This window comes from Alexandromys fortis, unplaced genomic scaffold (assembly GCF_014885135.2).
Source record: "Alexandromys fortis isolate MF-2015 unplaced genomic scaffold, M_Fortis_MF-2015_v1.1 scaffold_13, whole genome shotgun sequence".
Classification (NCBI taxonomy): Eukaryota; Metazoa; Chordata; class Mammalia; order Rodentia; family Cricetidae; genus Alexandromys; species Alexandromys fortis.
In genome coordinates this window covers 3,652,459-3,680,073 of record NW_026067908.1, presented here as the reverse complement: position 1 = coordinate 3,680,073, position 27,615 = coordinate 3,652,459, and the positions used below count along the sequence as shown (strand labels likewise).

The window sequence follows — 27,615 nt, the reverse complement described above, 5'->3', positions numbered from 1 at the left end:
TTTTTTTTTTTTTTTTTTTTTTTTTTTTTTTGGTGGGGGTGCTCTCTATCTCTGGCTGGTCTAAAACTAACTACATAGGCTAGGTTGATTCTGAGTTGCTGGGATTATAGGCTTGCACTACCACATTGTCAGTTTGACTTCTGAAGAAAAAGTCTTTCGTTTTTGTTACTTTAAAATAAAGATGGTAAAACTTAGATCTTTAATTTCTGTGATGTTTTGTATTCAGAAACAAGCATATCAAATATCTTCAGCCTCCAGAACTGAATTACCTTTTATAATACTTGCATATAGACGTTAACTTGTGCCACACCTTTTTATCCCAAACGAATTCTTTCCATTGTGTCTCTGTAGGACTTCATCCATGATCTATTATAGTACATAGCCATCATAGTAAGTCTTGAATATATGAATGAGTGCCAGCCCTGTTTAGAGAAATATTATGGTGAAATGATGCCATCAAAGATTTATCAATTTGAGTCAGTTGGTGGTAGCGCATGCCTTTAATCCCACCACTCAGGATGCAGAGGCAGGCATCTCTGTAAGTTCAAGGCCAGCCTGTTGTACAGAACAAGTTCCAAACAGGTTCCAAAGATCCACAGAGAAACCCTGTCTCAAAAAAAAAATTTATCAGTTTGTATTTATTACTAGTTAACAGAATTTCATTTCTTTGTATATATAATTTGTATTTAGCCTATTTGAAATGTTGGCAATATCTCCTGGATACCTCCAGGATTACATTTATTTAAGTGTGTGTGTGCAGGTGCGTGCATGTGTGCATGTGTTTGTGTAGGCCAGATGACAAATTGCAGGGTTGGTTCTGTCCTCTTGGGATTGGTCTTAGCACAATGGTTGGTCTGGCTTGCCATGTACCTGTTGTGCCAGCTTACTACAGGAAGGAAAGCTTAGAGAGTGAGGTGCGGGCTGTTTCAGAGTATTGCTTTACATTGTTTACTGTTACATGATGCTGAACAGAAAGAATACAGTCCAGCTACAGTGAGGACACTAATATGTGCTGATTTCCTAGTTTAGTAGTAAGGTGATTTGCTTAGAAGCAGAAACCTTAGACAAATACAAGTTATCAGAAGGCAGACTTATATTAAAAATTAAGAGAATTTGTATTGAATTACTATTTTTTTTTACTAAAATCCAGTGGTCTGATTTCATTGAATATATTAGGGATTAATTTCCTTTTTATGTACACATACAAATTAATGGTGTGATCATAGGCCCTTAGAGTTATAAAAATAAATCATTTTGTACTTACTTGTATATAAATTTGTACTTACTTGTATATAAATTCAATTTCTTGGTCTGAAACTGAATCTACACTCCAATCCTATTAAAAATTTATTTGTTTACTTTAGATTTTTAAATTTTCTGTGTATGAATGTTTTGTCTGCATGGATGCATGTATACCATGTGTGTGCCTGGAGCCCTTAGAGGTCAGAAGAGGACATAATTTGGGGCTGTGTAACTGCAGTGGTAGAGTCATTGAGCAGACCCTAAAATGGAAGGCAATGGTGTTGTATGTAAAGTCACTGTGTTTCCAGTTTCCAGTCTAAGCTATGTCACCTTGAGCAGGTTAATCTCTCAGGACCTTTAAGAGAGAGCTGGGCGCACACCTTTAATCCCAGCACTCGGGAGGCAGAGGCAGGCGGATCTTTGTGAGTTTGAGGCCAGCCTGGTCTATAAGAGCTAGTTCCAGGACAGGCTCCAAAGCTACAGAGAAACCCTGTCTCGAAAAACAGAGAGAGAGAGAGAGAGAGAGAGAGAGAGAGAGAGAGAGGAGAGAGAGCGCAGAGCTATCCTCAACAACTGAAATAGAAGCTGACAGGAAGCAGCAGAAGGAAAACTTAAATGAAGACCCACTGAAAGAGAACACTTTAGCAAGGAGTGATTGTCAGTAATCCTCATACTTGATACTGTGCAGTAACAGAAGACTGAGACCTAAGAAAATATTCCTGGTAAAAATACTTTTAAAGAAATAATGAGGCAGAAGCCATGTTATACTGTTTTAAAGAATGAATGGGAAGGATGAAATTTTAGGCCACCAGGGAGATATTTTTCAATATTTTTTTAAGTCAGTCTGTCTATATCTACCTACCTACCTACCTACCTACAGAGTTTCATATATTCCAAATTAGCCTTAATCTCATGTAACCAAGAATGATTTTGAACTTCAGATCTTCCTACCTCGGCTTCTCAAGGGCTAGAATTATAGACATTTGCTCCCCTATCTAGTTTATGCAGTGTTGGGGCTCAAACCCAGGGCCTTGTGAGTGTCAGGCAAACTACCAACTGAGCTATACTCCCAGCACCCCAAGAAGAGTAAAACATTTTTTTTAGATGTCTATGGGTGTTTTACCTGAATTTATGTTTGTGCATCACATGTATTCCTGGTACCCACAGCGGGCCCCCTGGGACTGGAGTTACAGTTGTGAGCCACCATATGGGTGATGAGAATTGAATTCTGGTTCTCTGTGCTCTTAATTGCTGAGCCATTTCTAGCCCAAGAAGACTGTTTAAGGTGGAAGGGATGAGAACTTTTAGGATAATGTGGTGCCTAGAGTAGAGGGAGAGCTTTTTCAGGATGGAAGAGATTACATGTTTCACCTTTAAAAAATTTAAAGGGGAAGGCAATCCTTAGATGTCTGGGAAGTGACAAGATCCATAATATCTATGGAATTTGTGGTTTTTGAAGGGATAGAAAATCTGTGCAGTGGAAGAAGGAGTGGGGAAATTGGAGAGCGTGTAAATGAAGTAGTATGCACACGAGGTGATTCGCTCCCCGTAGGCATGGCCGTTTTCTGTTTGGCTAGATTGTGAGTGGAAGCAGTGGCAGGTATAAAGAAAACTTTGCTAAGTTGTGCTGGCGAGTCTTGTCACCTGACACAAGCTAGGGTCATCTCAGAAGAGAAAACTGCTGTTGAGAAAATGTCGGAAAAGTCTGTGGGGCATTTTCTAGGTTGATGGTCGATGTAGGAGGATCTAGCCCACTGTGGGCAGCGCCACCTTTGGCAGGTGGCCCTGGGCAAGCCTTGGAGGGCAAAGCAGTAAGCGCTGATCCTCCATCGTCTCTGCTTTAGTTCCTGCTTCCAGATTCCTGCTCAAGCTTCCCTTCGTGATGCACAGTAAGCTGTGATATGAAACAAACCCTGTCCTCCCTAAGTTGCTTTTGGTCATGATGTTCATTATGATAGCAATAGAAAGCAAACTAGGGAAGAAGCTGGTACCAGAGATTGGACTGTTGCTGTGATAGACCTGATCATGTTGTTTGGGAGGATTGTGTTTGGAACTCCGATTGGAAAAGCCCTTGAATGCTCAGAGATGAATGGACTGCTGTAGGTGATCTTGGAAGATAAGAATGTTGAGAGAGGTGCAGATAGGTGATAGGAAGCTGACTTGGGAAGTTTGAGTGTCCCTCAAAGACTCTATTGAGGCTATTTGTGTGATATTTTGAATTAAGAATCTGTGGTTTTGGCAGCTGGGGCTTAAGAGTCAGCTCTGATTTACTAGAGACTGGTACCAGTGAAGTAAAACCATTTCTTCAGCGGGCGTTGATGCTGGTTAGCTGTTGCTGAAGTATCAGCAATGATAAATATGAGACTGGAGTCACTGAAGTGAAATCTGCAAGGTGTTTCCTTAGGGTCAGCATGCAGAAGTTGTAGTCCAGAGAATGGCTAAGGCTGCATCTTAAGCGGATACTCCCACTTGAAGGGTCAATGGAGAGCTGCTGAGGTTTGGCGCCAGGTGACAGGATGAGAGTCCATGCTGAGAGGCCAGGCAGTTCATTGGAGAAGGTTCAGCCTCAGTTGTAGTGGAGATCCCAACATGTTGGAGATGTCAGAAATATGGAATGACCACCACAAACTGCAGCAGCTGTGGACTGGAGCCAGCCTGAGCCTGCAGGATGAGCTTTGTGTGCTGTGAATGACAGTCAGAAAAGTGGGCTGTCTAAGCTCTTTGGAGCCCGGGAAGTCATTATCGAATACCATGTCATGGGGCTAACAGGATTTAATTTACAGTGCTGGATGTTGGTTTTGCTTTGATTTAATTGTAACTGCCCTGGTTCTTCCCTCTTGGAATATGAAATATGTAACTTACTTTTGATTTTACAGAAGCCACAATTGAGATACTTTGGATTTTTAAAGAGAGGTTGAATATTTTGAAGAGCCTGAACTTGTACAGTGTTGAAATTTTTAAAAATTTTTTACTTTTCTTGATTCTTTGTGAATTCCACATCATTCATTCTGATCCCATTTCTCCTCCTGTCCCTCCAGGCCTCTCTCTGTCCTTGAAACCTCTCCCCCAAATAAAACCAAATCTAAAGGAAAAACCAAACCAAACAAAAACAAAAATGAAATTTTTTAAAGTCTGTGGACTTTAAAAAGTTATATTGTGTATTGTGATAGTAACATGAGAGCTTAGAGATAAACAAGAAAGGAAAGATTATGGTTTAATAGTGATGTATTTGTATGCCAAGTTGACAAGGGATCAGTTTTACTGGTTTTTTGTTTTTGCTGTTTTTTTTAAGATTTATTATTTATTATGTATACAACATTCTGCCTCCATATATGTCCGCATGCCAGAAAAGGGCGCCAGATCTCATTACAGATGGTTATGAACCATCATGTGAGTGCTGGGAATTGAACTCAGGACCTCTGGAAAAGCAGACAGTGCTCTTAACCGCTGAGCCATCTTTCCAGCCCCCTGCTGTTTTCTTTTGTTTATTTTTTTGTCAACTTTATACACACTAGACACAACCGGAAAGAAGGCAGGAACCACTATTGAGAAAATGTTTCCATTAGATTGGCCTATAGGAAAGTTTGTGGGGCATTTTCTTGATTAACAGTTGATTTGGGAGGATCCAGCACACTGTAGGCAGCACTATCCCAGGGCAGGTTGTATAAGAAAGCAGACTGTCCAAGCCATGGGAGGCAAGCCAGTAAGCAGTGATCTTTCTTGGTCTGTGCTGCTTTTCCTGTCTCCAGGTTCCTGCCTGAACTTCCCTTCATGATGATAAGCTGGTAAGATGAAGTAAACCCTTTCCTCTTTAGGTTGCTTTTGGTAATGGTGTTTATCACAGAAATAGAAAAGCAGGGTATTGGTTAGATGTTTGACAGCTGATGCAGAGAATACGGAAGAGAATAGGTGACAGCTGGTGAATGCCAGTAAGAATTTGTGGGTTCTTTGAAAAATGGCGTAGGGAGAATGATGTTTTAAGATTAATCTGAAGGCTGCTGCTTAAATTCTTAGGATGTGTCAAAACTGGTTTAAAAGGCAAAGTTGTACGTTGAGTAGGGTGTACATTGGCACAGATGGCACCAGGTTTCCCCTAAGTGGTATGCTGTATGCTCCCTTTTCACTTTTTGTTGTTTTCTTGAGACAGGGTTTCCCTGTGTAGCCCTGTCTCCCTGTCTGTCCTGGAACTCGCTCTGTAGACCAGGCTGGCCTCAAACTCATTGAGATCCGCCCCTCTGCTTCCGAGTGCTGGGATTAAAGGTGTGTGCGTATCACCTAGATTGCTTTGATTTCGAAATCTTTAAAATATTTTATGTGTTTGAGTGTTTTGTGTGTGTATCTGTCTGTGCACCATGTGCGTGCCTGGTGCTCACAGAGGCCAGAAGAGTGCCCTGACTGCAGTTCCAGGCGGTTGTGAGGCTTGCTGGAATCTAACCCAGGTCCTCTGGAAGAGCTACAAGTGCTCTTATCCACTGAGCCATCTTTCCAACCCTTCAGTTTTCTTTTAGCTGTTCCCCTACTAACTCAATTTATATTTGCAGACTAAAACTTCATGAATATGGAGAACTGTCTGCTTTAGCTGCTGTGTGCCTAGCACATTGTAGATTCTCTAATACCGTTTATAGAGTATGTGAAGGCATGACTGCTGGGCATTTCTGTAGAACTCTTAGGAATATTTTTTCCCAGAAATTTCTTAGATTAAATTTATATCTGGCCAGTTTCTAAAAAATGTTTATTTCCTAGAAAATAAATATAGTCAAGTTATAAAACAAGAAGTACAGGTTATAGAACTAATAACCAATGGCAATACCGTAAAGCTTCTGTTTAGTGTAAAGTAAGCATTTAAATATTAGCTATATAGTTATAGTTACTGAATGATATTTGTATAAGGTTATTGTTTTTGTTTTTTTTTTTAACTTGTGATTTTCCTGCTGCTGCCTCCGAAGGCTGGGTGTAGAGCTGTGCTACCATGTCCAGGCTGCAGCATGGGTTTTGTAATAGCAAAACGTTGGCAACAGTTTTAAGGATTATGTTATGGTATAGTTCTACAATGAAGATATTCAAGTTATAGAAAGATAAGTGCTCCTTTCTTTTTTAAAATTTGAGAGTGGGTCTGGAATTGCTCTGTAAACCAGGCTGGCTTTGAAGTAATGACAGTGTGCCTGAGTGCTGGTGTTACAGGGAGGTTGTGTTTTTACAGTGATGTAGAAACTTATTATTGAGTTAGAACTAATGGTCAAAAAACATTGTATAATTTTGTCTTTAAGAGAAAAGGCCCACTAAAAACAGCACCTCTATTCTTAACCTAAAATTATTTTTTTGTATAAATGTATATAGAAAAGGAAGATAGAACTTTTGTATACTTTGATTTTTAATAGTTAAATTATATTAAATAACAATAAATATGAATATTATATGATCGTTGTAGGAACTTAGATACCAAAAAGAAAGGTTTAACATTTCCCACAATCATTGAATCTATTAAATAACTTTAGTGTGTATTTTCTAAGCATTTATAGCATATCTATTGGGCTGGGGAATGTAGCTAATTCTAATCATGCTTGGACTTTACCTTGAGACAGAGTATCTCACTGAACCGGAAACTGGACCGCCGTTTTTCTTAGACTGGCTAGTCAGTGAGGTTCCCAGAAACTACTTGTCTCTGTCCCCCATAGATGGGATCACAGGCATGTGTCGACATGCTAGAGATTTGAACTCACCCTCATGCTTGTACAGGAAATACTCTTACCTATGAAGTTACCTCTCCAGCCTCAGAACAGTTTTATATTGCTAACCTTTTTCTGCTAGTGTCCGGTTTCCTCTTTCACTTTGTTCATGATGTTTTATAAAAATTTTCAATTAATATCCTCTTTCTTTTTTCTTTCTTTCTGAGGTTTCAGTTTGCCGGTAGAAGTCCAAAAACATTAATTAGAATTTGCAGAAATATTTGTCTTGAAATTGTATAGCATTTGGAGTATTGTGATGAAATCCTGTACCTTTGTGTTGCAAACTGTCTAAGATGTGGCTTATGGTTCAACACTGTTCTCCTCTTGGTAGCTTAGTCTTGATTCTTAGATGTGCAGAGTTGATACCAAGCCTCGGAGAAGGGGACCACTGTAAACTATAATCTTTCCATTTTCTTTTTTAAAAGACATTTAAATTATTGTGTGTGTTAGGGGGTGGGGGGTGCAGTGTGCTTTGGTATGTGTGTGGGGGTTCAGTTCTTTTCTTCCATCATGTGGCCCTTGAGGATTGAGTTGAGGTCATCAGGTTTTGGCAGTAAGCACCTTTATCCCCTGAGCCATTTCACTAGCCCCCCTGATTGTTTTCTTTATAACATCTCGATTTAGTGTGCTGTTGAGTAAAATTTCTTCAGTCACATGATGATAAAATTTTTTCCTCTGAAAAATTTTTTTAAATATTTATTTATTTATTATGTATACAATATTCTGTCTGTGTGTATGCCTGAAGGCCAGAAGAGGGCGCCAGACCTCGTTACAGATGGTTGTGAGCCACCATGTGGTTGCTGGGAATTGAACTCAGGACCTTTGGAAGAGCAGGCAATGCTCTTAACCACTGAGCCATCTCTCCAGGCCCCTGAAAAATTTTTTAAATTTACTTTTATTTTTCTTTATGTTCACTGGTGTTTTCCCTGCATGTGTGTCTGTGTGAGGGTGTCAGATTGCCCTGGAACTGACAGTTACAGACAGTAGTGAGCTTCCATGTGGGTGCTGGGAATTGAAACTGGGTCCTCTGGGAGAACAGTCAGTGCTTTTCACTGTTGAGCCATCTCTCTGGCCCCTCTCTGAAATATTTTTAAAATATTTTTTTAGATCTCTATAATATATATTGCATATGTAAATATATACTATCTTATCACAAAATGCTGGATTAAGATGCATGACTGTCTATATTTTTCTCTACTCTTATTGTCTCATCAGGTACAGATGACTGCGTCATTTGATAATTTTAGGCTTTTGGTATATTTTTTAGATGCATTTAATGTGTATATTTTATATATACAAAATTTACTATTCCTTGAACTATTAGATTTTATTTGATATTTTGTTTCATTTGGCAGAGATTAAGTGTCTAAATGTATCAGGCCCTCTTTTTTAAATTGAAAATTCATACAATATTCTGATCATGGTTTCCCTCCCCCATTTCCCAGATCCTCCTCCACCTCCTCACCTATCCAACTCAGTGCCTTCATTATTTCTCTTTAGAAAACAGGCAAATAAAAAGCAAATAAGCCAGAATTAAAGCAATAACAACAAAAGCACAGGAAATACACACAGACATACACATGCAACATAAAAACACAAAATCAGAAGCCATACTAAAAAGTAAAAGATTGGTAAGATTAAAAAAAAGGCCCCAATCAATATGAGACAAAAAAAATTACAAAAATCCCATTGAGTTCGTTTTGTGTTCTTCATCTACTGCTGGCCTCTCAGGCATAGCTCTCTGAGCCCCGACGGGGGGGTTTTGATGAAGATACCTCATTTAGGGCTGAATATTTCAAAGTTCCTTACTCTTTTCACATTGTCCAGTTGTGAATCTCTGCGTTAATTCTGTTCTACTGCAAGAGGAAGCTTCTCCACTGATGGCTGAGTGAGATGCTGATCTATGGGTGTAGCAGTATGTCCGTAGGAGTCATTTTATTGCTGTGTTCCTTTAGCAGGAAATGATATAGTATCCTAGACCATGGTCTATCTAGTTTCAGATTCTTGGTCACTTGAGCAGTGTCCACATGGCATATAGCAGTGTCTGGCCTTAAATGTAGTCAGATAACGGTTGGTTTCTCTCACGTTTATGCCACTATTGCACCAGCATATCATGCAGTCTGGTCACTGATGTAGACTGCAGGGTTGTAGCTGACTTGGTGGTTACTTTTACCTCTGGTAGCCTGGGGACAAGCACATTTACCTACAGAGCCATTTCTGCAGCCTCAACATTTTCTTTTTTGATTTGTTTTTGAGACACAGTTTCATTATGTATCTCAGACTGGCCTTGAATTAGGATCCCCCTGTCTCCCTCCTTAGGCTAGGGTTACCAGACATGTGCCAACACTCTCAGCTATTAACATTGTTTTGTCTATTCAGCAAATATTTCTTAAATGTTTGGTACTTGCCAGATGATAGCAAATATGGGAGGGAAAAAAATCTTTGTAATTTTCTATTGAGGCAGAAAAAGTGTTTTTAAAAGTAGTGACAAATGTTGCCGACACATGTAAAGAGGATTAACGAGAACAGGGGTTGACCGGTGATGGAGTGGTCAGGGACACCTTTCTTAAAGTTGGTACCTTTCAGCCCAGACTGCCTTGCAGATGGCTGTCCTTGGCATGAGGTCTTCTCATCTGGTCTTTCCTGTGAGCTCAAGAACTAGGATTTGCTTCTATTTTCTTATATGTTGCCTTTTTTTTTTTCTAACACTATTTAAAATCTTTTGGTGTATTATTCCGTTGCTTTGATTGGTAAACCCCTTTTTCTGGTTTCATCACATATAAATGGTGCCTAAACAATGTTTGTTTATCTTGCTTGCCTTTTGGCTTTATTTATTTATTTGGCTTTATTCTTGTGATATGCTGTCTTTGTGACTTGCTTCCTGAAGATTACCAGTTTTGTAGCTTGTTGCTAAGTATGTTTTCTTGTTTTATGATAAGCCAGTGTAGCGGGGGCATCTACTGTGTGACTCAGTCACAGTTTATCCTTCTCTTGTCAGTAGACATTTGAGTTCTTTTCAGGTTATTTATGGTCTTTGTCAGTGTTCCGTTGCTGTGAAGCGGTACTATGAACACAGCAACTCTTATAAAATTGGGGCTTGCTTACAGTAGTTTCAGATGTTAGTCCATTATAATCATGGTGGGAAATGTGGCAGCTCACAGGCAGACATGGTACTGGAGAAGTAGCTGAAAGTTCTACATCCAGATCCACAGGCAACTGGAAGAGAGAGAACCACTGGATTTGGCTTGGGCTTCTCAAACTTCCAAGCCTACCCTCAGTGACACACTTTCTCCAACAAGGCTATACCTCCTAATCTTTTCAAATAGTGCCACTCCTTGGCCTATGGGAGCCATTCAAACCACCACAGTTAATAATTGATTTTATCCCGAGCTTTTCCATACTTCTTATTTATTGGTCTGAAATTTTGACTTCTTTTTTTGGTGTTGTGGTGGAGAATTAATATACATCATGTGTTTAGATCTGTGGTTGTGGTTTTTCTTATTTATTTTCATTATTAATCTGATCAAATTTTCATAACTTTTAAAATTTATGATCTGCTAATGGCCATTTGTGCTCCACAAATCTTGCAATTTTATCCCCAAAGAAAACAAAACATAATCACTAGCTTTTTTTATTGTTTGAATATGATTTTGATATGGTAGGGAATTAAATCCACATTTTTCCTTTTCTGTCTATATGGATGTACATGCTATGAAGAATAGAGTACCACCTTAGATAACAGTCCTTGTTTCTGCTTGGTTTGAGACAGGGTCTCTTGTTGCTACTAAGTATGGCAGGCCAGCTGCCCATGGGCAGTCTGCTGGGCAGTCTTCTGTGTCAGCCTCCCATCTTCCATAGAAGCACTAGGATGGAGCTACCATGATTGGCTCATACGTGCCATCTGGAGATGTAAACTCCATCCTCACGTGCGTGTATATAGCAAGTGCTTCACCCACTGAGCCGTCTCCTCAATGGGTAATATGATATATCTAGGCTTCAAGGCTTGGCTGAAATGTATTTTGTTTCAGAAGGTTTCCCTGACTGCTTCCTTCTTTTAAGAATATTCTGTGTTTGCTAGTTTGATGATCCTGTTACTGAACAGTGTGTACCTAGTGGTGAAGATGTGGTCTTAGGCTTTTTTCTTTTAACGTAGCGTGATGTCTGACAACGTAGTGTGATGGAGTTGTTAAGTAGATGTTTATTGAGTGAACGCATAAAAGAATTAGTATAAATGCGAGCAGGCTATACTAGACACCTGGGCATCGAATGATAACAGTTTTACTACATAAGAGTCATTTACTTATAGGGCTATGAGTCTGTGGGATTATGTTTTCTTAGAGATACGGCCACTTTTTTTCAGTCTCTAAAAGTAGCTTTGAAAACCTGTACAATGTCAAATGCATTTTATAGAGGCAAACCAGTGAGCTCACATTTGTGCGGTTGTGCTTTGGTGCTGACCTGGTTTGCCTGCTTTGACTGTGGAGAGCTGTTTTCCTAGGCCATCTAGGTAGAAGGTTTGTTTTTGGTAAAATGCTTATTTCTTAACTGAAGGACTGGGAGAGATGGTTGGTCATGTGCTTAACCTCTAAATTTTTTTAAAAATTGATTATTCATTGGTCGAGACAGGTGCTTTCTATGTTGTATGATCCAGGCTGTCTTGAAACTCAGGAACTCAGGGTCCTTTTGCCTCAGTTTTCCCAGTACTGGAATAGCAGATATGAACTTGGGAAGAGAGTCAGACAGAGCTCATATTTGAGTTCAGGGTTGGCCTGGCCTACACAATGAGTTCCAGGACAGCCAGGGCTGTGTAGATAGACCCTGTCTCAAAAATCCATATCAAACCAAACCAAAAGAACAAAAGAACCTGACAGCTACCAAGATGATAATATATATATATATATGCGTGTGTGTGTATGTATGTGTATAATATACAGTAAAGATTTGTATCTATAGAATGTATATATCTATATCTCAGGACAAATAATCATTATTGCTTTTATGAAGGCTTTATTCATGCCCTAACTGGATGGAGTGGTACACAATTTAAAAATGTATTAACTAATATGTATGGACCGTGGTTGATGGTGAGTAACTGGAACTTGGGGTAAGTGGGGGTACTTAGGTAGTATTCAGTGTGTGTATTAAACATACATGTGTTCTTTTTACTGAACAATTGAAACAAAATGCTTTGTGTTTTGTTTTGTTCTCCCTGCCCCAGATACATCAAATTACAGAATGGCTTGCAGGCACTTTTGATTTCAGATCTAAGTAATGTGGAGGGTAAAACAGGAAATGCAACAGATGAAGAAGAAGAAGAAGAAGAAGAGGAGGAGGAGGAAGAAGAAGACGAGGAGGAGGAAGATGACGATGATGATGAAGACTCTGGAGCCGAGATAGAGGATGATGAAGAAGAAGGTTTTGATGATGAAGATGAATTTGATGATGATGAACATGATGATGACGATCTTGATAATGAGGAAAATGAACTGGAAGAATTAGAAGAGAGGGTAGAAGCCAGAAAGAAAACCACTGAGAAACAGGTGTGAGTCATGTCTATATCATCTTTCTCATTCGGGAACTCCTTGGGGGCAATGAGTGAACTTGTTGTTTATTTCTTAGTAGCAAAAAGGAAGTATGCATTTATCTTTTGATTAATATTTTTAAAGCAAGAGTCTAGTTTATATAAAGGTTATATTTTTTTTGAAAACAGTTTGCTCTGTAATAATGCTTACTGTATAGACTAAAGGAAACAAAAAGTGTAAAATCCATTCATTAGAGGTTAAAAATGGCAATATTTGAGTTTATATATATATATATATACACTTATGTTCACTGCTTTACAAACTGTCAGGAAGTGAGAATCTGTACAATTCTTAGCTGAAGATAAAGGGATAAGATCCTTGGAAAGACTTGAGAAAGGAGAACAAGGCTAGTGGTCAGGTTTTCACCTGACCCTAGAGTTCTAAGTTACCCTGTGGGTAATTCCTATATAAGTAATTGACCTTGATCTCACCTATGAGAAAGTGTCAACAGCTGGAATTAGTAAGTACATCAGGAAAGTTTAAGTGAGAGACTTGAACTTAGTTTAATGATCAGTGAATTGCTATGTGGGTCTTGATAGGGATATTTTCCTCAACATGTCTTTTGAAGAACACTTCCATTTTGCAGGAGGGAATTCCTCTGTTAGAGGGTAGGTGACATGTTGGAGATATAGTAGAACCGACCAGCAACTGTTCGTTAAAGTTAGTTTCTTGGTTTTGTTTTGTTTGCTTTTTGAGATAGGGTGTGATGTAGCCCAGGCTGGCTTTAAGCCCTGGGTAGAAGGAATAACTTTGTACTCATGATCCTCTAAAGCAGTGGTTCTCAACCTTCCTAATGCTGAAACCCTTTAATACAGTTTCTCATGCTCCCAACTGTAAAATTATTTCATTGCTATATCATAACTGTAATTTTGTTACTTTTATAAATTGTAAATATTTTTGGAGGTAGAGGTTTGGCAAAGGGGTCACTGCCCACAGGTTGAGAACCACTGCTCTAGACTCTACTTCCCAAGTGCTGGGATTACAAGCATGCACCATTATGCTTCACTTAAAGTTGACTATCAATGCAACAGTATGGTATAGTCTTAATATACAGGATTTATAGTTAGGTTGTTAATTTAGATCTCAAAAGGATTTGTAGGACTGGCAAGATAGCTTAGTGGGTAGAGGTGATTGCTATGCAAGTCTGACGACCTGAATTGATCTTTGGAACTCACAGGGCAGAGAAGGGATAAAACTACTGAAAGTTCTCTGACCTCCATGTGCATGCTGGTACTCAACATATACCTACACACATCATTGTCATCATCAGTCATCATCAAGATTCAGTTCCCAGTTTTTAAAAAAGTGGTTAACCCTCTTTGAAAGATTTGAAAATGTATGTTATAAGTAGTAATGATTGTTGTTGGTGTTTTGAGACCAATTCTTGTTAATTAACTCAGGTTAGTTTTGAATGCTCTACCTTCTTGCTTCAGTCTTCTGAGTGCTAGAATTTCAGAGAGCTGTGATTATAGACATGCTCTGTCCTGCCTCTGCCTACTGCTACCCCCTTTCTTGAAATGGGAATATCTTACTTGGTGGTTCAGGCTGGTTTCAAACTCTGGTACAGCCAGAAGCTGGGACTGTAGACATGTCCCACTGCTCTTGGCTTCGCTAATTCTCTCTCTCTCTCTCTCTCTTTTTAACCTTTATTTTTTAAAAATATTTATTTATTTAATTATTTATTATGTATACAATATTCTGTCTGTATGCCTGAAGGCCAGAAGAGGGCACCAGACCTCTTTACAGATGATTGTGAGCCACCATGTGGTTGCTGGGAATTGAACTCAGGACCTTTGGAAGAGCAGGCAATGCTCTTAACCACTGAGCCATCTCTCCAGCCCTTCACTAATTCTCTTAAATTAATTCTTTGAGGATCCTTCCTCCTCTTTTCCTCCTCCTCCTTCCTCCTCCTTTTTAAAAGACAGAGTCTTACTATGTAGCCCTGGGTGGCCTGAAACTTGCTCTGTAAACCAAGCTGGCCTCAAACTCACAGAGATTTCTCTACCTCTGCCTCCAGAGTGCTGGGATTAAAGACATATACCACCACTCCCCGCACCCCCTTTTTTCTTTTAAGAAAGGTTGTACCAATTTCCTTACCAATTTTTTGGGTAGATTGAGTTATGTTTTTCAGAAGCTTTATTTGTGTGTGTCACATAGTAGTAGGCCAAGTTGTGTTAGCCTGGAGAACTTCAGAGGAAAACTCAAAACAGTAAATAAATTTCTACATATACTACTTGGTAGACGATTTTAAAGTTTTTACAGGCAAATTGGGAATTAATAGGCTTATATCTAATTCTTAATAGAGCAGTAGTAGAGTGGAGAATTTATGTTAAAATGGAGCTGTAGCCTGAGTCTGTCTCTGATGTCTCTGGTGTCTCGCACGGACTGGCTCTCTTGCTCTCGCACCCACTCTCAAGTTCACTGAGAGTTCAAGTTTCTGAGCTCTGTCTTAACTTCCCAAATAACAGCATTATTAATCTTAGCTTCTTACCTCTGAGTTCTGTACTTACCCTCCTGTTTATGAACCTGCAAGTAGCTTCCCTTGTGCTCTGGACTTTCTTCCAGTAAGCAGTGAAGTTTGAAGAGATTTGATCACTTGGCTCTGAAGCAGTGTGCATCCTAGTGGGAAAAGACTCCACGATTGTAACAGTGGGAGATGGTCTTTACTGAGCCATACACAATAAACATTGGGAGGGGAAATGAACAGGTTAGTTTAGGTGAGAGGTGGCTTGAAAATGGCATAGGTTCTGAAGTGATATTAGGATTTAATTTTTATTTGAGAAATGTGAGCCTTATGTAAGATAAATCTCATTAATGAAATGGGAAGAAAGTCTTGCCTTTTGGAGAACATTATCTAATTAGAAGTTAATTACTTTCCTGAAGATTTTTTTAAAATTATCTCAATTTCTGTCCTTCAAAAAGAAGTTTTTCTCGATCTGAAACATTAATAAATTAACAAGATTGAAATTTAAGTATGATATATTTGAATTATTATTTGTTCATAATTTTGAGTTTTATAACTCAGTTCTCAAGTATAAATTTCTTGGGTAGAAAATTCTCAAGTATGAATTTCTTTTCTAGCAATCGCAGAACCTGTTTTTGCTGTGGTCAAAGCTGACTGATAAACTGTGGTTTAAGTCAACTTATTCAAAAATGTCTTCAACCCTGCTGGTCGAGACAAGAAATCTTTATGGGGTAGTTGGAGCTGAAAGCAGGTTAGGCATCTATTAAACGTCACAGAACAGGTTAGACTGTGGTTTGAAGAAGTGGATATTCTTCCATGTTTTAAATGAGCTAATGTGCCTAAGTCTACAAAAATGGAACTTGAAGTATCAAGTGAGGCTGTTTGGTTCTTCTGAGCGTACAAGATTGGCTTGTATGCTAGCTCCATGCTATTTTTACCTTATCAAACAACGCTTCACCAAGTGGATTAGCTCTGAAAATTGACGCAAAGTTGGGAAAGTTAATATTTACTTTCCTATTTTCAAATTGACTATTTCTTCTACCTAAAATCTTTTAACTAATGATGATAGTAAGTCACAATCATTTTAAATGGAGTCTTGTGTACATCTTGGCCATCTATTTTGCTAAAAACTAATTTCCCCAAGGAATTTGGCAAATGTATATCAATAAGAAATATGTATGTTTGTTCAATACAAAGTGAAGAACTAAAAAGCCTCTTTAAATCCTGTAGCTTTTTAATAACAAAAATTTTCTCTTTTAACCATTTGCATATTTTTTATTAGATATTTTCCTAAATTGTTATTTGCCCCCATCCCATTTTAGTAGTAAAACCTTCTGAGTTTTCACTGAGAAGTTTCACGTTTGTAACTGAAAAGTTTTAAATTGTGTAGAGCTCTTTATTCTATCAAGATATATTAATTCTGCAGATTTCCAAAATCTAGTAACTCAGGGAATAAACTCGCTTCAGAATTCTGACTCAGCAACATGAAATGATGTCTGGGTGGCTGGTCTCCCGTCTCTTCTGTTTCTGCTTTCTCCCCCAGGTCTGCGCCTGTTGAGCATTTGGCAGGATGGCAAGTGGAGGAGCAGCAGGGTGAGACTGACACAGTGCTGGTGAGTTTCACTTTGCTGCTCCTCCCGATCCCCAGGGAAAGACTGCTCTTCCTTCCTGTCGGAAAACTTGTTGGCATGAACCCTTGAGGTACTGGTACTGCCCCAGGATTGACTCAGCTATTTGTATGTGTTCTACTTACCCCAGTCTGCAGCGGCTCTGTGTGTCGGAGTTGGGAGCTTTGCTGATCCAGATGACCTGCCTGGGCTGGCACACTTTTTGGAGCACAGTAAGATCTTGTAAAATATCATTCCCGGGTGTGGTTTCCTTTTTCCCTTTAAGTTTGTATGAACTGATTTCAAAGATTAGTAATTGGTTAATTGAAGTACATTTAAACTAAGAAAAAGCTAAGAAAAATATACTGATTTAGGAATAATCATAGGGAAAGACTTTTTTCATCTAAATATACCTATTAAAGATTTGAATGAAAACAGTCTCTTTCTTAATCTGTACTTTATTCCTTGAAGTAAGGTCTCAGTAAAACCCAGAGCTTGCCAGTATGGCTAGCCTTTCTAGCCAGCTTGCTCTGGGGAGCCTCTCTCTGCCTTCTGAAATAAAATGAATTACAGGGGGCTGCCCCACACCCACCTTGCATTTTACATAGATTCTTTTTTTTTTTTTTTTTTTTTTTTTTTTTTTTTTTTTTTTTTTNTGAGACAGGGTTTCTCTGTGTAGCTTTGGAGCCTGTCCTGGAACTCACTCTATAGACCAGGCTGGCCTCGAACTCATAGAGATCCACCTGCCTCTGCCTCCCAAGTGCTGGGATTAAAGGCATGCGCCACCACCGCCTGGCTAAAATATGAACCCTAAACAGTTTTTTTGTTGTTGTTTTTTTTGGTTTTTCGAGACAGGGTTTCTCTGTAAGAGCTTTGGGCCCTGTCCTAGAACTAGTTCTTGTAGACCAGGCTGGCCTCAAACACACAGAGATCCGCCTGCCTCTGCCTCTCAAGTGCTGGGATTAAAGGCGTGCGCCACCACTGCCCACATTTTACATAGATTCTAAGGATTTGAATCCTAACTCTCACATTTGTTGAGTGCGTGCTTTAACCACTGAGCATCTTTCCAGCCCCAAACCTATTTCGTGTAGGCATCATTATTTGGCAACGACAGTGAACAGAGCAAGAGACAGTTGCCATTCTCTAGGAATTGGCTAGCTCTGGTTGGAACAGGGCTCTTTCAGTATTAATAGTACCCAATGACACCATAATTGTGGGGGCAAAAATTGTTTATTATTTATAAACAATAAAAAGGCATGGCTAATAAACCACAAGAAGAAACCGTAATGTTTAACTGCAAGCCTGCCTCAATAAAACAGTGTGGATGCTACACGGCTACAGTGTTTACACACGGACTTCTGCATCTTTTTATACTTTTAGTTTCTAAGTTATTTGAAAGGAATCTTCTTACCTGACATCCTTTGCGGTAGTAGTTAATCTGCACATAAACTTGTTTAACTTTTAGCCTTCTGATAAGCAAATTAGTCATCTATTTTTAAAAAATGAAATGTTTGGGTTTTCTTGCAGTAGAAATAACTTCTGAGCATTGTAGAATGTTTCACAGCGTCAGCGTAGCAGAGTGAGAAACAGCCATTGCTAATGTGTTGCTTTATCTTTTATGCATAGAAAAGTTCATCTGTGATAATAAAAATGTTGTCTATTTCTTTGTGTTATATGACTTTTTATTCTTTTCATTTAGTGGTTTTTATGGGTAGTTTGAAATATCCGGATGAGAATGGATTTGATGCTTTCCTCAAGAAACATGGAGGTAGTGACAATGCCTCAACTGATTGTGAACGCACGGTCTTTCAGTTTGATGTCCAAAGAAAGTATTTCAAGGAAGCCCTGGATAGGTAACTATTATTTAATAACATTATACAAATGGAAATATTGAACATGTTTTATGGAATTTTCAAGAAGTAATCTAGTTCTCTAGAACTGTCAGATTATATGAGGAAAACGGAGGAAACTATTTTCTTTCTGAGACCAGGTCTCACTGTATATGCATAGCTGTCCTGAAACTCACTATGTACACTTTGGCTGGCCTTTAACTCACATAGGTCTACCTGCCTTTTGTCTCCTGAGCGCTGGGATTAGAAGCATGTGCCATCATACCTGGCTTGTCTTTTTTTTTTTTTTTTTTTTTTTTTTTTTTTTTTTTTTTTTTTTTTTTTTTTTGGTTTTTCGAGACAGGGTTTCTCTGTGGCTTTGGAGCCTGTCCTGGCACTAGTTCTTGTAGACCAGGCTGGCCTCGAACTCACAGAGATCCGCCTGCCTCTGCCTCCCGAGTGCTGGGATTAAAGGCGTGTGCGCCACCATCTCCCGGCTTGGCTTGTCATTTTTTAAACTCTCAGGTTTGGCTTGACTGGCCAGCAAACTCCAGGGATCCCCCTGTCTCTACTTCCCTAGTGCTGAGATTATTTATGGTTGCGTGGCTCCATACCAGGCTTTTCTGTGGATCTGGGATTGAACTCAGGTCTTTATTCTTATATGGCAAGCACTCTATTGATTGTGGCATCTTCCCACCTCCTTATACTTATTTTTAAAAGATTTAGTGTGTGTGTGTGTTTCTGTGTGTGGATGCTCACACATATCACAAGGGGTGTCAGATTCTTAGCAGTTGGAGTTACTGGTGTTTGTGAGCCACTTGGTGTGGGTTCTGGGATCCAAACTCTGGTCCTCTGATAGAACAGTAAATTCTCTTAGCCACTGAGCAACCTCTTCAACTCCCTCATTTTTTTTTTCTACACTAACAGTGAAAAGTCCAAAAGTGAAATTAAGAGCATAGCTTCTTTAATAATGGCATCTAAAAGAATAAAATACTTCAGAATAAACGAGAAGTGAAAGCCTTGTAACAGTAGGAAGTCCACAAATAAGTGATAAGTAATAATAGAGAGATGAGAAGCTATGCCATGAGCCTGAGGCTTAGGGTTTTTTTTTTTTTTTAATGTCCACTGGAACTTGCGTCACAAGTGTGAGCTGCCGTGTGGGTGCTGAGAATTGAACCCAGGTCCTCTAGAAGACCCACCTGCTGAGCCATCTCTTCAGCCCAACACTTAGTATTGTTAAGAATGGGAGCATAGAATACTTCTTATTGTTAAGAATGAGAATAATTTCCAAACTGACTTAGAGATTTATCCCAATCATTTCAAAATTTTTGCTGCCCCTTAGAGAAATCAGTGAGCTAATCTTTAAGTTCATATGGGAAAAGTAAGAAGCAATAGTAGTCCAAGTTATATTTAAGAATAAATTGGACACTTATTTCTCCAAGACTTGAAGCTGCAGAAATCCCAGTAATACAACTCTGCGTAAAAATAGACTCTGCTTAGTGGCCTGTAACTGGGACTCTAGGAACAAACCATGGCACCTGCTGCCAATAGCATAGTGTCAGGGCAGCTGAATGTCCACATGCAGAACAAAGAGCCAAAGTTCTTTATTCAGCTGTTTACAAAATTTAATTTGAATTGATCCACGCTCTTAAATGTGAGAACAAAAATCATGGAACTTTGAAGAAGATGTCAGCCTTTGTGACCTTTTATATTTGGTGATAGATAGGACGTGGTGTTGGCAAGGAGACAAATGTAATAATAGTCACAGAACTAGGCACCATCTATGTGGACGCTTAGACAAATACACTATGAGAGGGTGATGAAAGGCCCTTTGATGAAATGATACCAAGACAATCGAGTTTCCGTGAATATAGGAATATAATTGACTCCTTAACTCAAGAACACAAAAATGTTCTGGATAGATTGTAGACTAAAGAGTGAATAAAATTGCTATTCTCTAAAGCCACAATTTAGGTACGCTTTATCAAATACGACTAAAAAACAAACCAAAAACCAGAAAGGAAATGGCATATTATATTCATGAGAAGAAACTGAAGAGGTGAGGACCTGGCTCAATGATAGCAAGGCTCAGATTTGACCCCAGCACCGTTCTCTATTGTTAATAGAACAAATAAAATGTATGGAGAATATTTTTGCAATAAATAACAAATGACCTATATTTTGAATAGTTATTGATTTTTAATTTAGTAAATTTTTGTACACAAGTATTCAGTATGCTTTAAATTGGTATATAAAACATAAATATTAGTAGATGTATTGTTAGAATTAAAAATACAGTAAATCAGATATTTGAATACATATTAAAAAAATAAATTCTTGATATAACTATCTAAAATGGCATTCAGCTTTATTAGGAATCAGGGAAATGTAAATCAAAACTTGTGAGATGTAACTATCTCAAAAGTTACGGAAAAATTTAAACTCTGATACTATCAAAGGAAAGTAAGGCTGTAGAGGTGTGGTGGGGGCAAATATATATTGGTACTGCTACTTCAAGAAAATTGTGTATTGTTTGCTAATGCGTGCGCACTATTCCTCTGTAGTTCTTTCCTAGGTGATACCTAGAGAGTGGAGAACTTCTGCCTATGACCCAATACACCGTATAAAAAACTAACTTATGGTAGCAGTGTTTGTAGTACTCAGTTCTAAAGCCCAGGTATCTGTTGATAGCAGTGGAATAGATGCAGAAATTCATCCCAGTGTTAGGCTGGAGAGAGTTAAGAGCACTGGCTGCTCTTCCAGAGGTCCTGAGTTCGATTCCCAGCAACCACACGGTGATTCACAACCATCTGTAATGAGATCTTGCGCCCTTTTCTGGCCTGCAGAAGTACATGCAGGTAGAACACTGTATATATAATAAATACATAAATCTTTAAAAAATTCATTCCAGTGAATGTTGTAACAACAGTGAAAATAAAGTACAGTCACATTTGCCCATATGGATGAATACACTATCATAGCATTGAATCAAACAATATATTACATACCGTGTATTTAAATTATTTTGCTTAAGAAGTGTATTCTCAATGGAAGTGATGGTATTTGTTCCCTTTGGTGACAAAAAAAAAAAAAAAAGAGTAGTTCTTGAGAAGTTAAAAAAGGTTAGTGCTGGGCAGTGGTGGTGGTGCACTCCTTTAATCTCAGTACTCAGGAGGCAGAGGCAGGTGGATCTCGACTTTGAGGCCAGCCTGGTCTACAGAGGGGGTTCTAGGACAGCCAGGGCTACACAGAGAAACCCTGTTTTGAAAAAAAAAAAAATATTTGTTTGGTTTTGGTCCTGGTATGTTTAATCCCATGTGCTAAAAGTTATTTTATTTTAAAGTTTCCTCTGTGTTTAATTTTCTTATGTGTCAAGTGCTCACCATTTGATCCAGCATTGGGATCGAATCACGGGGGGCACGATATGCAGGATTAGTGCTGTGAGACTGGTTTGATCTCAACTCATTGTGCCTGTTGCTTGCTGTTGGTTGTCTTGTTTTGCTTGAAATATTTTGCATATGACTTTTTTTAGAACTAAGTAAAAATATTTTCTGTTTTTTTCAAGGTATACTAAGTATTAGGAAGAATGTGAATGTCTTAATGAATGTGTTGATGCCAGAACAAAGTTACATAGCAAAAAATTCAGGAAGTTAGTCTTTCAGTTGTTTTATCTTTTCTGGAAAAAGAACAGTTTTGGGAAAGGTGCAGTGGCAACAGCTCTGTAATCTCAACTACTCAGAAGACTGAGGCAGAAGGGTCCCTTGAATTCAGCAGTTCGAGGCCAGATCAGGCAATATAGTGAGTTCCTCGTCTTCAAAACGAAACAACAAAAATAGAGGCAGGTGTGAAGACGTACACCTGTAATCTAGCACTTGGTAAGCCGAGGCAGGATGATTGTCACAGTGAGGCTGGATGGTAGTGTGAGACTCTGTCTCAGCAAGCAAGTAGTTTTAAAGGCTTAAACAAAACCAATACCAATTATATTATTATGCATTTATATAAATGGCATTTACATGTGTAATTTGATGTATAATAGTTCATCTAAGTAAATATATTAAAACCAGGGCCATTGGGATGGCTCAGTGGGTAAAAGTTTCTGCTACTCAAGCCTGATTACCTGAGTTCAATCCTTAGAACCAATATAAAAAAACAAGATGTGTTTGTAAGCATCCATAATCCTTGCACACCTAAAGAGAGATGGGAGGCAGCCTCCCGTTGCATGGAAGCTTCAGGGTCAGCCAGCTTGGAGTGTGCATCCCCTTAGAAACACCAGAGAGACCTGCCTTGACCGTGTAGACTCCCGGACATTGTCCTCTGACTCCCACGTGTGCACCTGCATATATATGCCTTCATATTTCTGTCTCTGCTGCCTCTCACGTGCACACACATGATAAGAAAATACTAGTAGAGCGCTGTGCTGAAGTTAGATCTCAATATGGAATTCTGATTTTAAGGTCTGTAGTGTCAGCTCGGTGGTTAAGAGCACTTGTTGCTCTCAGGACAGAGCTAAAGCTACAGAGAAACCCTGTCCCAAGAAACAACAACAACAACAAAGAGCACCCAGCAGCCACACAATGACTTGCAACCATTTGTAACTTTAGTTCCAGGGGATTCAACTCTCTCTCCTAACTCTGTGGGCACCAGACACGCATGGTACACAAATATGCCATGTAGGCAATATGTATATAGTATATGTACATACATATAATAAAATTCAAGTAAAACGAAAATTCTAATTTCTGTTTTCTATTTTAGAAATGTTGTAACACTATTAAATGGAGTGAGTTTTGCTTAGTTAATGTATAGAAGTATGGATTTAAGGATTGTATATTAAATAATTGTGTATTAAAGAGGGCTGGGGTGTTGGATGTCTGTACCTTCAGCTACTTGGAAAGCTGAGGCAGGAGGGTCATGAGTTAAAGGCCAGCCTGGGCATCACAGCAGTGTTTCATCTCTTAAGGTGGAGATGTAGCTCAGTGGTAGAGTGGTTTCCTAGCATGTGGGAGGCTGAGGCTGTGGGTTTGTTCCTTAGCACTACAAAGAAAGGGCAGGATGTGGAGTAGGAAACTTTTGAAAAGGCTTTAATCTGTGTATTTATGTCCTAATACTTTTCTGATTGAGTGCTTTATTTCACAAAGAAACAAGGTGTTTTTAGATTTTAAAATATAGAAACAAAAAAAAACCCTCAACAATCAGCAAAAAAATATATATATAGAAACAATAGACTATTATTATTTTGATCTTGTTGGTTTTGAGGTAATTCTCCAATGGAATAAAAATAGTTAATTAAAATGGATATCATTTGATGAAACTGAACAATCCTAGAAACACTGTTTTACTTTTCAGATGGGCCCAGTTTTTCATCCATCCACTAATGATCAGAGATGCCATTGACCGGGAAGTTGAAGCTGTTGACAGTGGTAAGGAAGCTTTTTATGTTTCAGAACAATTTGTTTCTTTTATTCAAACTGGTTGTTAGCAGTTTTCCATTTTTTCAAAACTAAGCCATTATCTTTACATTTCAAAGGGCAACATTGAAATAGATGCATCATATTTAATCCTGAGGTTGGTAAATACCTCATTCAGGATTGAGTTGCCATGAGCCGAAAGGATACTGGGTTCCTAAAGCTAATGTTAAAGTTCAGTTACTCTCTGTGTATGGAGAGACACTTTCCCTGAGGCTCCATTTTAAGTGTACATACTTACAGTTTGTCCTTTGTTACCTGGCAATTGTGTGTATTCTTTATGGAAAATAACTGTGGTATGTCTGTGGTTGAAGACGTTAAATCCCTGTCAGGAAGTGCACTCCATTTTACTTTCTCTTAACTTTGGGAATTTATTTGCGATGCTGAAAATCAAATAGGAAACTTTAAGTGGGATTTATTTGTTGCAAAAGAAGATTGTAGGAGAAATCAGTCTTAAACCTTAGTTATTTTAAGCTAGTTATGGTGGTATATTCCTCTAATCCCTGTACTGGAGAAGCTAATGCAGGAGGATAGACCTGAATTCCTGGGCAGGCTGGGCTACAGTATGAAACCATGTTTCTAAAAAAGAAAAAGAAAAAAACCCTCAGCCATTTTAATGATAATTCTTATTTTCACTTAAGCAGGTATACTTGCTTACATAATGCACCCTAGTGGTTGGGGTAAAGGGTATGTCCAAAATGCATTTCTCTATCAAGGGTAAAAGGTATGTCCAAAACCCATTTATCTGTCAAGTGACAGAGTGTGTTTTCTGAGTGTTCAGATACTTACACTGTATTTTTTTCTAATCAACTGGATATGTTTGCATGTGTAGGGTATTAAGTACCTGTTGCTGTTGAACAAATTACTAGAAGTCTGGTGGCTTCAATTCAAACAAGTTATTTTCTTGTTGAGGAGGTCTGAAGACTGTTTCTTCAGGACTGCATTTTTGGACTCAAAGGGAGAATTTATTCCTCATTCCTAGGCTATGGCTCCTGTCCCTCCTTGGAGACAGCAATGTTGACTCTTCTTTGATCTCTGTTCTTGACAGTCTTTTTCTGAGGCTCTCATCCCTCACTCTTAAAACCCTCACTGTTATAACAGATCTATTCAAGTAGCCCAGCGTATCCTCCCCTTTTCAGGGCTCCTGCCTTTATTCTCTCTGCAAAGCCTCTGTTACCATGAAGCTAATAATTTCACACATATCCAAGATGAGGGAATGGACTTCCCTCCAGCACGGCTCCCTGTACTGCTATATGCATGTACATATGCACATCTCAGCCAAGATGTACACTACTTTAAAACCATTTCTCTTAGGTTACAGCCACATCTTCATATTTTTACAGAGATGTTTGAGAAAAATATTTATCGTGTTCAAAGAACAAATATATTTTTAATGTCTCACCTGTATAATTTATAACTAAAGTAGATTCCTGAATGCTGACTTCTGCTAATGTTTCTATTTTTTTCTAGTTTCTTGCTGACTATTACAGTTGTGCCTCAAGTTTTCCTGGCTTTACTCTCAATTATCGTCAGTTAGTTCTACACATTGGCATAAAGAATGGATTGCTTAAGAATCTAATAGTGTCATATCCCCGGGCCCCGTAAAACTTCTGCAGTGCTCTACTCCCAGATAATTAATAATCAGCAACTACTGAGTACTACTTTGTTGAAACTAGGTTAGAGGGTTTGTTCACAGAGAGGCCCAGAGTCAGTAGTTTCCCCAGCTGTCTGTATTTGTTCCTGACTGGATGGTCAAGGGCTGTACTCACGTGATCTTTTGTCTTCCTTTTCTCAATGTTGTTCAGTCATATTGACTTTTCTCTTTATCAGAGGTGCCATATTCTCCTTCCTCCCCATTTACCCTTCTCTCTGAGCTTGTCCTTCAAGCTCAGCTTGAGTTACTTCTTAAGAAGTCTGTCTTTACAGTTCCATCACTAACACAGACATATTTGTTGTTTATTGCTTTTCTCCCCTATGTGAATATAAACTTAGTACAGGGCTTTTATTCACATTTCTGCTTCCAACTATTTTTTTTATGAGTGACGAACAGTAGGTGTTCTGTAAATATTTTTTGAAAGACTGTCTTATGTAATCCTATGTAAGAGTGATGTGCTCTTGTCCAGTTAGGTCTCTTTATGGAATCAGGAACGTTTGATCGCTTTCTCAGAGTTGCCTGAGTTCAGTGATATAGCTAGGGTTGTTGGCCGTCCTAGTCTGTCTGGACTTCCTTAATAGAACACCCTGGGCTCAGGCTTACAGACAGCAATGCCTTAGCATTGTAAAAGCTAAGGAGCCCAGTGTGAAGGCACCAGCAGGTTTGATGTCTGGTAGGGGCCTGCTTCTTGATTTGTAGACTGCCACCTTTACCTTACGTCTTCACATAACAGAAAGACAGTGGAGCTCTCTGGGGTCACTTTGTCATTTTGGTTGTGAGCCTTCAATGGCTGAGCTATCTCTCCAGCACTTGGGTCACTTTTCTAAGCACACTGTTTTATTCATGAGGACTCATGACCTAAACACTCTAACATTCCCCTCTTTGAAGGCTGTCACATTGGAGATCATTTTTTGTTTGTTTTCCGAGACAGGATTTCTCTGTGTAACAACCCTCCCTACCTGTCCTGGGACTTGCTCCTTAGACCAGGCTGGCCTTGAACTCATAGAGATCTGCCTGTCTCTGCTTTCTGTGTGCTGGATTAAAGGCATGCACCTCTACTGCTGGGCATTAGAGATCAGGTTTTAACATGCAAATTTTAGGGTGATAAAAACATTGAAACTATAGCATTAGCAAAGATACTTGTGACTTTAAAGTAATTGTTCTTAACCATCACATATTATTATCAACATAGTTGCTTTGATGATATTTAAACAAAATATATGACTAAGGCCTCAGATCCGAAGACTGATAGAGCATTTTAGTGCTTTCCTCGGGAAATCCTTAGACATAATAACAATGTATCTAGAGCTGAAACATTCAGATCACTAGCTGCATTGCCTCATTTGAAAATAAGAGCAAAACTCTAGAAAGGTGATCAGTTTACTGAGAATGATAGATCAAATGATAGGACCAAGATTAGGTCATTGTGTTACCAACTTCAGTTTCATAACATATTTTTAAAGTCAATTTTAGTACCCCCTTTAACCTTATGATACAATTTAATCATGAACTAAGTAAGCAGTAATATCAATTAAAGGAAAATTTAACATAAAAATATTAAAATTTTAGTGCCCCTTGCTTCAGTTCTTATTATAAGCTTGAATTTTCAGACAATCAAAAAATAATGAAGTTTCATCTTATTGCAAATGTTTCTTTAAAACTGACAGAATATCAGCTTGCAAGACCTTCTGATGCAAACAGAAAAGAAATGTTGTTTGGAAGCCTCGCTCGACCTGGACATCCTATGGGGAAATTTTTTTGGGGTAAGATACTATAATTTGTTTCTAGATAAAGAAAACTGAGAACAAGACAAACTGGTACAGAGGGTTAGACAGTCGGGTGAGTGCTGCCTGGAAAGTACAAGGCCCTGGATTTGGTCCCCAGAACTGCAGAAAATTGGATGTGGTGGGTGCATTGTCATTCCTCAGGGAGGTAGAGGCAGGAGGATCAGAAGATCACTGTCATCCTCAACCTATAGGCCAGCCATAAAGGAGCAAGTATAACAACAAAATAAAACAAAAAAAACAATAAAATATACCCACCCAG

General features: G+C 38.7%; 1 protein-coding gene across 3 annotated transcripts in view; it reads left to right on the top strand.

The window, feature by feature from the left end:
• The window catches only part of Nrdc (nardilysin convertase), a 67,604-nt gene that overhangs the window by 3,531 nt on the left and 36,458 nt on the right, over window positions 1-27,615 (top strand). For 2 of the 3 annotated variants that reach the window (XM_050136244.1, XM_050136245.1), the window contains exons 2-8: window positions 12,187-12,508; window positions 15,632-15,765; window positions 16,558-16,627; window positions 16,773-16,854; window positions 18,321-18,474; window positions 23,797-23,870; window positions 27,237-27,332. In XM_050136244.1, coding sequence (XP_049992201.1) covers window positions 12,187-12,508; window positions 15,632-15,765; window positions 16,558-16,627; window positions 16,773-16,854; window positions 18,321-18,474; window positions 23,797-23,870; window positions 27,237-27,332 — 932 coding nt within the window. The remainder of the gene's footprint in view (window positions 1-12,186; window positions 12,509-15,631; window positions 15,766-16,557; window positions 16,628-16,772; window positions 16,855-18,320; window positions 18,475-23,796; window positions 23,871-27,236; window positions 27,333-27,615) is intronic. The other variant, XM_050136246.1, reaches the window with a different exon arrangement.